We start from the raw sequence: 13,940 nt of genomic DNA, 5'->3' as shown, positions 1-13,940 counted from the left end.
GGGTGCCGGCAGGAGGGCGGTTTGGGCCCAGGAGGCTGCTGTTGCAGGGTGCGTGAAGTGTCTAGGCAGTTGGAATCACCTGGATTCGTTTAATTCTGAGTGCCAAGGGTGGATGGCGAAGGCTGCATTTAAAGTGCTGTGTTTGAAGGTGATCAGTGTCTGAACATAAAGAAGGGTAGCAAGAAACTTGCATTAACGAAAGCAAGGGGGTGACATACGGAGTTTTGAAGAGTGTACCAGATGGTCACTACTTTGCTATAGTGATCATCGAGGCATCCTTCTCGTTTGCTTTATAGTGCAAATGTGAATAAGGAACTGGTCATTGCAGTATACATTAGGTTTGAGATGCTTTTTCTAACCAGTTAATTTTAAATTCTGTTTTTCATAGTTGTCTGCTTTTCTAACTGTCATTTGATCCTTTGGAGATGATAGTTCAAAAATGCTGTATGTTTCCTTTGCAAGTTAGCAAACCATAAACTTGAATCAAAAGCTGCATTGTGTCATCTTAAGTTGTTAAATGTGGATCTAAATTCATTTGGGTTTATTGAGATAAGTGTGATACTATTTTACATGTATTTTTTTTTTAATCTTGCAGTGTGTTTTAGTGATTAGCATGTGTTGTCATAAATGGGAAGTAGGAATAGAAAGAAAATTAAAATAATGGTCATTTAAGATGTCTGTTTTGCTTATCAGTAGTTCTGAGTGGCTGGAGTGTGCAGCGTTCCAGATCCATCTGATTTCTTATGCTTCGAATGTTTCTTTATTGAAGTGAATGTGTTTGTTAGTAGTCATTTCTGTACAGGAGGCATTCTTTGTTGATGAGGTGCAGCTTTCTCTTGCCAGATGTTAAAAATGGACTATAGTATGTAGAACAGAAAGGTGTGTTTTGCAAGTATAGCTCATGTCACCTACAAAATTATCTTTGCTTCCTGCTTCAAAAATGGGTTATGGGAATGTCAAGGTCATAATAAAACTAGAACAATTTAACTTTCTTTGGAATACGTCTTGTCTTCCTCACTGTTGCATGTTTTCCATATATTAATCCTGTTTACATTTTCTGGACCTCTGATCTGTATGTCTTCTAAAATGATCCAAAGCTTAGCAAGTTTTAATAGAAGTAATCTGTAAAGCTCCATAAGTAATTTTCATCTGAATTACCTCTTTTAAGTTATATTTTTTTAAAAAAGAAAATCTAATGGCATCCAAATTCATTATTCAGAAAGGATGTAAACAAAAGATGTTGAGAGAGTGAAGAGCTACCCATGACACTTTTATATGCAGATGAGCTAGTAAGAAAGTAAATTCTTACTGTCAACCACTCTGAATGAGGTAAATTCTGGGTTTCTGTTCTTTGATCTTTCTGGATGCCTTTTCCAATGCAAATTATTCCATTTGAGACATCTACATAGAGGTTTTGACTTTCTTAGCCACTTTACATCCAAAATGTCATTTTGTTAAACACTTACAGTTCTGCTATACATCTGTGAATAATAGAAATAAAACAAATTGCTTCTGTTACTGTTTATGTCAAGAACAGAAGCATTGGAGCTTTTGAGAATAAGGAAGGCAGCAGGTAAGTTCAGTTATGGAAGCAGAGCTTGGAAAGGTGAAGAAATGTAATTTGTAAACTCAGAAGTTTCCAGGTGTTTTCACATGTACATTAGTCTGGTATATCGATTTGTCTGTCTCATAATGTAAAATAAATAAATAAATGTAAGTAGTTGTAATGGTACCTAGACCTCACACACATCCCTGAGAACTCTGTCCTCTTTTATCAGACTCTGCTAGACATAAAAAGCTTTGAAGGCCATGAGTGTGTGGATGAGCAGATATATATATATTTAATATAAACTTATGTTTTTGTAAGTTTATTATAAAAGCCTATTTTTTTTCTAGGCATTATAAATTAAAAGCATGCTTGAGTAATAATACTGGTATTTTAAGTATTCTTTACATCTATTAAGGTGTTTTTTTTTAATTTCCTGTAAATTGTCCCTGCTTGTTGATAATCTATATTTTATATGAAATATTCATGCTCACACAGAGAATTCATCTGGAAGTAAGAACACTATGACCATCTTCACAGATCTAGGCTTTCTGGTGCTGTGATACGTAGTGTTGCATTTGATAAATTTCAGATTTAGGAAACATCCTCGGAGGTGCAGAACTAAGCAGGATGGCATCTCTTAAGATGTAGTTTTATTGTTTTGAGATGAGCAATTTAGTTGTGAGAGTGGCTATAATAAGGAAGACTCTTCATTAGTTGGCAGTTTAGATTCAAATATATACATTCTTTCTATATTTAAGCAAGTACTTCAGCTAAAGTGTCCTTTGAGTTTTAAAGGTAGTGATTGTATTTCATTTTCTGACATGAGTTGTTTTTCACATTGCTTGCCAGATTGAGTCACCATGGCAAAATAAATCATCAGCTATACATGGTTTGTTGTGGGCCTCTTCTATAGTTGTATTAGGGTGTCATGATACAGAATGATTAAGGCCTTTTACATGTCCCAGCATAGGCCAAGGTTGGTTACACAGTTAAAATGGAAGAGCTCCTTTTCCACATTCAGTCCATCTGGAGAGAGTTCCCCCCATCAATATTAATATCCATTCTGATTATCTGAGTCAAGTTCCATTTCAGTTATCTGGAGAGGAATGCTATAACAGGGGCAGAGTATCAACCTTAGGCTAAAGCCAAAAGTTTTGACTCTCGTTATTTTTAGTAAGGACATCCACAGGAAATTTAACATATATGCTTCTTTAATGAGCCCACAGACACCTCAGCCGAATCATATAAAGTCAAAACGTAAGTCTGAAAATTTTAAACCCAAACCCACATGTGATTGCCCCCTCTGACCCTGCTGCCTTTTAAAAACTTTTTTCAAGATCAAGCAAAAAAGAAAAAATTTCAGAAAAAAAAATTCACATTCCTTGCCAGGTGTTCCCCCTTTCTGATTTCTAGGTTGTCCTGATTGAAAAAATGAACAAAAAAAGCACCCCCTGAAACAAAATAACCCGCCACACACAAAACACTTCCTCCTAGTCCATATGTAGCTCCCTCAGGAAGGGGAGAGGTGGAGGTGCTGGAGCATAGGCATTTGCTGTTTTCATTTTTGAAAGCGAAGCAGTAGGCTTTTTCTCTTGTCTTCTTGAAGATGACTTTCCACCTTCTTCACTTTGGAAGTGAACAGTGTTGCCATGACAAGAATGAATGAATCTTAGAATAAAAGAATACTTAATTTGAATTGGACTTAAGGAGGTTGTTGTAGTCCAACAGCTTGCTCAAAGCAGACTAATTAGTGACAGACTGACTTTTGTTTTTGCAAAAACAAGGTGACAGGTGTGAGAAACTGAAGACACAAGATGCCTTTAAGCTCCTCTTGCTGCTCTCCATAAAGGTGCTGTTTGATGCTTACTGAGCAAGGTCTTTGTCTCTGCTTCTGGCATGTTTTTTAGTAGTTTCTCAAGTGGTTGTTTCAGTTACTGGAGAGCATGTGTCCCAACAGCTGAGGATACCGCACTCTTGTTGAGTGGTATAGCATCTGAGGGTCCACCCAGTATATTGAGACCTTTAGAAACAGAATTACCTTTGTTTTTCAGGTTTCTCACACGGAAACTGCTTCTGGATGAGACTTCTGATTAAAGGAACTTTTGGTTTACTCTATCAAAGTATGTTTGGTTTCTCTGTTCATCAAAATGACAGTGTTGAAACTTCCCATTAACATGTTGAGACTGACATTGCTTAGTAAGGTAAGAAAAAAAATCCATTGAACTGAATAAAAATACTGTCATTTATATGGCACTAATTATCAAGGGACTGAAAACTCTGATCTGCCATTTTAACACTTCTGCTAAAAATGCTGTTTGACTTAGTGCATGTGAATAAATCATAGAATCCTAGAATCTGCTTAGTTGGAAGAGACCCATCAGGATCATCAAATCCAACTCCTGTCCCTGTGTAGGGCACCCCAAGAATCACACCATGTGTCTGAGAGCATCATCCAAATGCTTCTGGAACTCAGGCAGGCTTGATGCTGGGACCACTGCCCTGGGGAGCTTGTTCCAGTGCTCAACCACCCTCTGGGTGAAAAACCTTTTCCTGATATCCAGCCTAAACCTGCAGCTTCCTGCCATTTCCCCCTGTCCTGTCACTGGTCACAGGAGCACAGCAGATCTGTGCTCAGGTCTTTGGTTCAGACCATCTCTTCTAGAGGGAAGAAACAAATTCATTTGATTGATTAGATTTAAAAGTACAAAAAGTATTAGAACATGTGTTCATTTTAAGTATCTTAAGTATTCCTTTAAAATAAGGAAGATTCCTCGCTCCTCAGTGAGCCAAGTAATGCCAGATATTTGCATCAGAAGCCAGCTGCTTTTATCTTGGTTAAAGCCTGATACACTTGGTTTCCTTCACCGAGTGACTTGTATGTATCCTGGAGTTTTATGGAAGCTCTATCAGAATATAAATGCTATTTGTCAATTATTTGATGTTTCTGTGAGCCTTGTTTGCTGAGTACAAAAGCTCTCAGGACAGTCTTAATAAAACTATGTAAAATACAGTTTTTAAAGGAATAAATATTATTAAATTATATTATTTAATAATTAAATATTATTAAATTATATTAAATAAATTCTTTATTCCAGATCCTGCTACAGAAATGCAGGGCTTGGTCATATGATCTTGTTGATATTACTGAGAGATGCACTTGAAATTGTGATTAGAAATTATGAATGTTGTATTTTTGCAAAAGCATCACATTTTGGAGTCACTTTGATTTCAAAATTGCCAACTTAAACATGAAAGTTGTCTACAAAGCCTATTTATCCTGTTTTTCTACAGTCTTGCAAGACCTGGCACAGTAAATGAAAAATATACTAAGCAACCACATTTGTTACATGCTGAAAGTAATTCCTTCTAAGCATCAAAAAATAAATTAGTGAAAGTGATTAATACCTGTTGAATTACAACATATGTATTATTATGGTCTGCATGTGTAAACTGTAATGTTACCTCTGTTTAAAATAATGACAAATATGGAAATCTAATTGTTCAAGATGTATAAACACAAAGGCAAACCACTACAAATCACCAGCCCTTTTTATTAAGGACAAAAGAGAATTGCACGTAATGTCAAACTGCTCAACTCTTCCATTTATTCCATTGCAAGATATCCAAGTGTTAATTTTAGAATATTTTCTGCTTTTCTTCAGTTCTGAATCTGTCCCAGCAGATGTGTACCACCTAAGTGTATAATTAGAATGAGAAAAAGCTACCATTTTATTTGTGACTCATATCCTTTGTCAGCTTTGAGCTCTTCTGCTCAGTTTACTGCCTCTGAAAATATGCAAAGCAGCAAGCAGTCATGTGTAGTATCTGTACTGCTCCTGAAGTAAAAATGCAACAGGAAGGTTCTTCGATGTCATGGAAAGACCAGGGTTGAGTTGTGTCACTTTTTTCATGAGCACTGTAGAACTGTGGTTTTCAAAATTAAGGGCTATTTACCAGTCCGGTGTCATCTGTGCAGCTTGAGCTGTTCCTTGTCTGTGTCCTCTGACAATAACTACTGCCTAATAAATACTGTTTTGTCACATTCCTGAAGACCTGTGAAATGCATTTTCAGGTCACTGGATTTTTTGTATGTTGCAGGCCCAAATTGTAATGTCTTCAAAATAGCTATTACCCATGTGTGGGGAAGTTTTTAAAGGTCACAAAAACGAATGCCAAGAACGTGTCTGTAGAGTAACCACTAGTCTGTGCTGTAGCACGCTGCGATGTTGAAGATCCTGGTGGTTCTGAACACTGAATAATTTCTAAAGACTTCTCTTTCTTTTTGTCTCTACTCATATTGTTTCCATGGTTTTAGGCTGATACTTCACCATAATTAGTCTGTGTGTAATCAGGAAGTTCCCAGCTTTTGTGTCAGGTTGTGCAATGTCGGCTCTGTCATCATGGGGTGTAGTTGTATAGTGTACCAGTCCTGCCTGTGGTTTAGTTGTGAGGGTGACAGAGAATTAATTTCCCTCATTCCTGTGTTGTAACCTGTAATCTTGCTAGGTTTACGCACCCAGTGTTTTTACGACTTTGTTGCTCTGAGTGCCTGAGCACTCCAAACTTAGTTTGGATATGTGACTTTGTGTGCTTCAGTCAGCTTCTGGTGATGCAGAAATAGCCACGGTAATCAAAGTCTTGGCTATTATTTAGAGCAACCTTCTTCCAGAAAAGTGCTTTTCCTTGTGTGCCTGTCTTACAGGGAAGAATCCACACAGAGGAGTACACTAATGATAAGTTAGTGAAATGAAGAATAAAGAGAGATACAAGACATTAAAGATCACACTGAAGCCGCGGACCAAATAACTCAATTTTCTTCATTAAAAACATGCTACATTTTTTAATCCCTGTGAAGATTATTATTTGACAATTTAAGAAATGCAGAAGGAGAATTCTGGAGTATTTCTTCCCTATGCATGTGGAACTCCCCTAGATGTTACCATGTCATGTGTCAGTATTCACTTAGATTTTTTTTTTTGTTGAAGTATTACTAAAAAAAAAATAAATCACTTATTAACTACATGTATCTCAGAAATGTACAAGGGAAACCAATTTTCCCTCTCCTTAAATAGTTTTAGAATCACTATCATTTGTATTTATGAACAGGTGAGAGAGACATTTGAGAAAATACTTGGCTTGGGGATTTTATTGGGATTTTGTTTTTTGTTTGTTTGGGGTTTTTTGTGGTTTAGTATCTGCAGTGATAGAGAACAAAGCTGCTTAAAAGTTGATGAAGAATTGCTGAAAGGAGTTAATTAATACAATAATTTTAATTTAAGGTTGTTCCTAATAGGTGTATCTGCTTTGAAGGGCATGGCTCAGAGCACACTGAGATGACAGAAGGAGGGTGTCATAAGGGACCAGACATTGTTCAGCCTGTTCTTTTACCCTGTCTTCTCTTGATTCTGTTGGTTCAGCTGAAATAAACAGGCTTTGAAGAGTATTTGTAGCACCAGCTCTTTAATAGTAATTGCCATTTGAATAGTAATTGTTAAATAATTCCCAATTATTTTATTTTCATAAATATTACAGTACTTAATTTATGAGCAGACATTTTCCTTCCATTTTAATACCAGCAAAATGAAATAAATGCTTTCAGATTGGCCCTTTATGAAAAAAATGTATAAAATTTTGCTTCACTCGTCTCTGAATCACATTATCAGTTCTACTAGTCAGTCGTGACTGTGCTGAAAGAGGTGTTTAGTAAGAAAACTTGGTTGCTTAGCAATGAACATCATGAGAATTAAATTTTTTAAGCTGCAGTGTATGTATTTCTGAGTTATTGTGTCTTCAGTGGTAATAGCTTTCTTTTCTTGAAGAAATACGTGTCCATATTAGGCTGTCCTTGGAGAGAATGTAACTCATACTAAACACTAACATTTCAGCCACACAATGGTATTGTTTATGATCTGTGAGATGAGCTTTTATTCCATCTCAGAGAAAATTTTGAGGCACTTTGACTCATTTCTGAGTTTTGTTGTTACCAGCAAAATCAAGCGTTGCTCTATTTATGTTTTTCAATGTTCTGGTTTTGCTTGTAAGTAGACTCCATTTCTAACTATTTTTGTGGGTGAAGGGCTCACTAGGGACCTGTGTGTCTGTTGTCCAGGCAAGTAGAGGATGTGTTGGTGCATGATCAAACAAATGTCACACTGAACTAGCTGGCAAGTTTTCGTGGTGTCTGATCTCATTGATGATTTTAAATATCTACAGGGGGTGTCAGGGGGGTGGGACCAGTCTCTTTTCCATGGTGTCCAATGACAGGACAAAGGGCAATAGGCACAAGTTGGAGCACAGGAGGTTCAAGTTAAACATAAGGGAAGAAATTCTTTACAGTGAGGGTGACAGAACACTGGGACAGGCTACCCGGAGAGGTTGTGGAGTCTCCTTCTCTCGAGACATTCTGGATGTGTTCCTGTGTGATCTACTGTAGGTGACTCTGCTCTACCGGGGGGTTAGATTAGATGATCTTCAGAGGTCCCTTACCGCCCTGACGACTATGACTGTGACTCCGTGACTAGGAAGCCACATATATCTTTGTGTGTGTGTATCCAGAGTGAGATGACTGGAAGCATTGGCTACCAGAGGGACTAGCAGGTCCAGGCCAACTGCTGGAGAGACTGAGTTGGGGTCCCATGAGAGTGCTGGTTTTGGGGATGTGTGTGCCTGTGGAGAATGAGAGAGAGGAGACTGAGGGAGACGGAGGCACCACCAGCACCACTGGTGGGCTCGGCTTAGGCCAGCACTGGGTGCATGGTGGAGCTGGCTGAAACTGGCACTGTCACACATGAGGGGTGGCTCCAGGTCTCTTCTTACAGAAGCCCACCTGCTACCAAAATCTTGCCACAGAAACCAAATACGTGTGTGCACGTGTTGTGTGTATGTACGTGTGTGTGTGCATGTGTATGTGTGTGCATGTGAATGTGTGCATTTACCACTGACAAGCCTTGATCTTTGTCAGGCAGAGAGGGGCACAGGATGAGGCCCTTGGTGCTGCCTGTGTTTGTATGAGTTCTGTGTGTTTCTGCGTGCATTGTTCTGTGTGTGTAACACGGTTTCACAGCTCAGCCTCGCTAACAGCTGGAACCAGCAGTTTGCAGCTCCTCAGGATTTCCTGAGCAGCAACCCTAGTTAGTAATTCAGAACAGTATGGCTGGGGTTTGACAAGCTGTCCTTGAGATTCGATAAGCAGTGTGGGAAGCAGGAAACAATGCTAGCAACTAGAAATGTGTTTTAAAATTCCTTATCAGGTTAGGCTTCAATGGCAACAGACAGAAACAGTGAAACAAGGACCTCATGTTAGTTGAAGTTTTAGTGAGGGGAAAGCAAGACAAGCTACTTATGCACAGCTTAATAAAATAAATAAAATATTTTATCAGAAATTTATTAGAAATTGTAAGAGCAGTAAAAGATGGAGGACTTGGACTTGACTTAATGTCAAAATAAAATGTTAATCTTGTATCTGCTTAACACCATTTCACCTTTCCTGTGGTGCAGTGTCACCCCCCTGGATGCAATCCTCTGGAATATGCTCTAGGCAATCCTGCTTTAGCAGGGGTTTGAACTGTAAAGGTCCCTTCCAGCCTCAACGATCTGTGATTCTGTGAGCAGATGTAAAGAGCAGTGGCCACAACTCTTTCTTGGGCCCTTCTTCTGTTTGAGGAATCAAGATAGAATCTGGTTGGTATCTCATTTGTTCCTTCTTACTGGCAGTATCAAGCCTCTTTTGAAAGAATTTCTGAAGTTCCTACTTACAGTTTTTAATCAGAAATTCCTTTAGCTTGACTGTTGCAAAGGAAATAGTTGTACAGTTGAGATAGGTGGTTGAATTCAAGTCACTGAATTTAAATGCTCTGAACTCATTTCCCTGATAGGCCTGCATAATAGATGTAACTAGAAGAATCATGTGGTCCACTAAGAAAGGGGATTTACTGAAGGCACGCCACGCTGTAGGTGGAGAGGTAATAACAGCAAGTAGAGGTACTTAAATGGGACTCAGAAATAAAAGAAGACAAAATACAGTTTCAGACATGGAATGGCACAGAGCAAAGACGTTTGCTCTCCAGGAACAGGGCATCTAGGCCTCTCCAGGGTGGTGATACTGATGATGGCTAGATTGCTGACATTGATGAAGGCAGTGACTGATCAGCTGGTTAAATCAAAACACTGACTGACTGAAAGGAGGTGCTATCTGTCCTGCAGTGCTCCTGGGCTCCAGAATAAGGTGGCACTTTTAGTTAAGGAAAACACAACTGCCCTTTGAGGGCAGGTAGTAACCTGCTTCTGTACATAGACCTTTGCTCACAGTTGAGAGCTGGCTTGCTCAGGGACAAGGATCTGCATTGTAGTCTGTGAACACATATAACACATCTGTAGGAGTAACTGTGGGGCTACAGGTAGCTTCAGGGATTGCAGTAGTTTCTAGATTGGACTGTTCAGGGCTGTGAAGAAACGAGGGAGAGACCATAGGGCTGTTTTTGTAGCTGAATGACAGTACTACAAGTCTGATTTCTAATCGCGAGGGTGCGAAGGTGCTGTCTTAGGTAGCGGTATTCCTACAGTTAAGTAGGAATTCCTACAGTTGGTACAGACAGGACCTTTTGATTTTGAGTGCTTCTCTCACAAGATCCTAGATGGATGTGAAGAGGAGATTTTTATAAACACTGTGATTTAGTTTTTAAATAGTTTGAAGATAACAAGAGTTTTATTTCTTCTTAGTGGATTTTTAAATCCCATCTCAAATATTTGATCACAGACCAGATGTGTTCCACTGTTATTCAAGAGAGGATGCAACAGCTAACATTCTGCTAGTTAGTAGCTTCCAACCAAAGGCTGCCATGAATGAAAAAAAAGGCAAGAAATTCCAAGATGAGTCACAGAAGTGGGAGTTTCCATGGAGTGAGTTATCATAACAGATCCACCAATCTATCACTAGCAACCAAAGAATAGTAAACCCCAGCATGGAACTGGTGCGGAGCAGTCCTAGACATGCAATATTGCTTCCTGACACAGGTTGTACCTGAGCTGCTTTCTTCCTGAGTGCAACAGAAGTGTGAATGCAAGCAGCAGTGATGGAAGTTTCTTTGTTTACATTTTAAATAATTGTTGAATTGAGGATTATTTAGATTCTGAATGTGATGAAACTATCTTCTTGTTAAGAGGTTGCTTTCAGGAAAGGATAAATGAAATTTATGATAAACGGCTTATATTACATAAGACTAGAAATATGTATGTGGAATTGGGACAATGCAACAAAATGGTGAAATCAGTTTATATGAAGATAAATTATATTATTTTCCAGCTAAGAAAGAGGGGAAAAATTAAGAGCAAAACTTGTATTGTTAGGATGCAACAGCTAACATTCTGCTAGTTAGTAGCTTCCAACCAAAGGCTGCCATGAATGAAAAAAAAGGCAAGAAATTCCAAGATGAGTCACAGAAGTGGGAGTTTCCATGGAGTGAGTTATCATAACAGATCCACCAATCTATCACTAGCAACCAAAGAATAGTAAACCCCAGCATGGAACTGGTGCGGAGCAGTCCTAGACATGCAATATTGCTTCCTGACACAGGTTGTACCTGAGCTGCTTTCTTCCTGAGTGCAACAGAAGTGTGAATGCAAGCAGCAGTGATGGAAGTTTCTTTGTTTACATTTTAAATAATTGTTGAATTGAGGATTATTTAGATTCTGAATGTGATGAAACTATCTTCTTGTTAAGAGGTTGCTTTCAGGAAAGGATAAATGAAATTTATGATAAACGGCTTATATTACATAAGACTAGAAATATGTATGTGGAATTGGGACAATGCAACAAAATGGTGAAATCAGTTTATATGAAGATAAATTATATTATTTTCCAGCTAAGAAAGAGGGGAAAAATTAAGAGCAAAACTTGTATTGTTACCATTTAAAAAAAAAAAAAAAAAAAAAAGGTGGAAATAATAGTAATAGTGTTGTCCAGATAGTTTTATTACAATTTTAAAAAATCGTAATTTCTTTGAGTGTGTCAGCTTGATTTAATTTCTAATTGGGAAGGAACATATTTTGCTTGTAGTTTAAATTACTATCTAAGTGTTTATAAGAGAATGTGAATTTGGTCTTTCAAAATTGGTTTAAATGGATTACTTGTGAAAAACTGTTGTAAAACTAATGGAGAAGTTAACAGTAAATTTGAAAACCTAAACGACCTCCTTTCTATGAAGACACTTTCAAGGCTATTCCAGACTTAAAAGCCTTTGGCTGATTCTTCATAGAAGATTTCCACAGGTGAGTAGGTTAGCGTTATTTACTAGAGGTGAAAAAACAGGCAGGTTTAAAAAAAAAACCAAAAATATTCTAATGCTATTACACCATAAATAAATTCTGATAACTTGGGAAAAATAATGGAGATCTTTAAACCTAAGCCAGCAGAATTACTCTGGTCTTTGTCCAGAGCCAAAGTGGTACAGTGTCATAAATTAGAAAAATAAAGGAGCTGAGGGTGCAGTGTGTTTATAACTTGCTTTTTTACTCTTTTATAATCACCTTTACACATCTAGCAGCCATCTTGCAGTGAGCTTAACTGGTTGGTTCCGAGAGGAAACCCGGACTGAAAGAGGCTGGAATGGGTTGTGTTGGATTGTGTGCATGCTGGAACTCCACAGAGCTGTTCTTGGTGTAGCCAGGCTGTTTCTCCTGCACTGGAAGGCTGTAAAGACAGGTTTCTAGTGAAAGTGGTGGGTCACCCTTTTCTGGTTTATTATCTTTAAATATTACTGAAATATTCCATTAATTCCAGCTATAAGTTTATTGTGTAGGAAATGTAATTTTTTTTTGCCTGTAGAGTAACTGGGGGTGGGAAAAAGTTTAATTTGTGATTAAAAAAACAACATAATTACATGCTTCATGATTAGTTTTTATGCAGAACTGTGAGTGACTGGGGACCTCTGCTGACTTGTAAACAAAGTCCTTGTAGTTGAGTATTTTGCAGAGTTTGTCAAAAGTTAATTTTTAATTTTATTTTTTTTAAGGAACTTCATGGTGGTGATGTTTATACCAGAACGTAGTAAGCAAGGCAAATTAACTCTAGCCTCTTGTAAACTTTTAATTGGCCAACACAATGCAATTGAGTATGAATTCCAGGCGGCTTTGGAGATGAAGGAGGACTGAGCTCTCTGGCTGGAAGCTGAACGTGATGACGGCCTGGTCTATGGTAGGGAAGTTAAAAATGGAGAAGAGGAACTCCAGAGAAGACAGAAATGTGGAACAAGATGCTGGGGAATGCAGTGCTGAATCTGAGGAATGGACGAGCTCAGAAAGTGAACCTGAGCAACCATACTTCAGAACCAGCTGTAGCCACACTCAGTGGAGAGAAAAGGAGGTTTCCACCAAACCACATCGGCCGCTCTGTCGGTCCCCTTGTTTGGATCGCCCAAGTTTTTCACAGAGCAGTATCACCCAAGACTTGAAGCTAGATGAATGCAAAGCAAATTTGGACAAAGAATACCAAGCTAAAATGGATTTTGCTTTAAAGCTTGGATATGCAGGAGATCAGATCCAGGCTGTACTGAATAAACTGGGAGCAGATGCCCTCATCAATGATGTTCTGGCAGAGCTGGTGAGACTTGGTAACAAGAGTGAACCCGAGGGACAGAGCAGTGCCAGCGGTACCATTAGCACTCTGGTGCCAAGAGGCCCTTGCACAAAGGAAATAGCAAGCCCTGAATTGTCACTTGAAGATGAAGTTGTGGATAACAGTGATAACTTGAGGCCAATTGTCATTGATGGAAGCAATGTGGCTATGAGGTGGGTCTCCCTGTCATAACATTTGAAAAGAATAAATCACTAAAATATTTGTGAGAAAAATAAATATTGATAGCAAAGTCACTTATTTACACTGTTAATGCATCTTTTCACAGACTCTTTAGTTCAGGCTTCTAATTATGCTGTTGCTCCTTTATATGTAATCTGTATTACAATTTCCCTCCACCCCTTTCAAACCAGGTTCTTCCATCAAATCTTTTGTTCTAACAATCTAGCTGTAGTGTTCAAGTGTCCTTGAACAATGTTGAAAATTATTTTTCTTTAATGTTGTTACTGTTTGACTCGGGTTCGACAACAGTGCTCTCTATCCCCTCCCCTGCCCACCCAGCTGGTGAAGGAGAGAGAGAAAAAGAGAGAAACTTTGCTGGATTGAAACTCTTACCAGCCTTAGTTTGAACATACTGGTGCTAGTTAAAAGAAAGCTTACTGAAGGAAAAAAAAAATCAGTAAAAGGAGAATTGGCTTCATCCCGGCTCAAACCAGGACAAATGTCCAGAAGCAACCAAATAAGAGAGGAAAACTTGGTTCTTTCTAAAATTACATGCAGTGTATGCTGCTGATACACAGGGGACCTCAGGGTATTTGAGTT

At 38.5% G+C, this 13,940-nt stretch overlaps 1 protein-coding gene across 1 annotated transcript in view; it reads left to right on the top strand.

The window, feature by feature from the left end:
* The first annotated feature begins 12,722 nt into the window (after positions 1-12,722).
* ZC3H12B (zinc finger CCCH-type containing 12B) overlaps positions 12,723-13,940 on the top strand; it is a 5,706-nt gene continuing 4,488 nt past the window's right edge. The window contains exon 1 of the mRNA XM_009996599.1: positions 12,723-13,333. Within this exon, the coding sequence (XP_009994901.1) occupies positions 12,723-13,333 (611 nt within the window). The remainder of the gene's footprint in view (positions 13,334-13,940) is intronic.

This window comes from Chaetura pelagica, unplaced genomic scaffold, assembly GCF_000747805.2.
Source record: "Chaetura pelagica isolate M959 unplaced genomic scaffold, ChaPel_1.0 scaffold103, whole genome shotgun sequence".
Classification (NCBI taxonomy): domain Eukaryota; kingdom Metazoa; phylum Chordata; class Aves; order Apodiformes; family Apodidae; genus Chaetura; species Chaetura pelagica.
The sequence above is the reverse complement of the archived record's forward strand: the minus strand, read 5'-3'. Positions and strand labels throughout refer to the sequence as shown.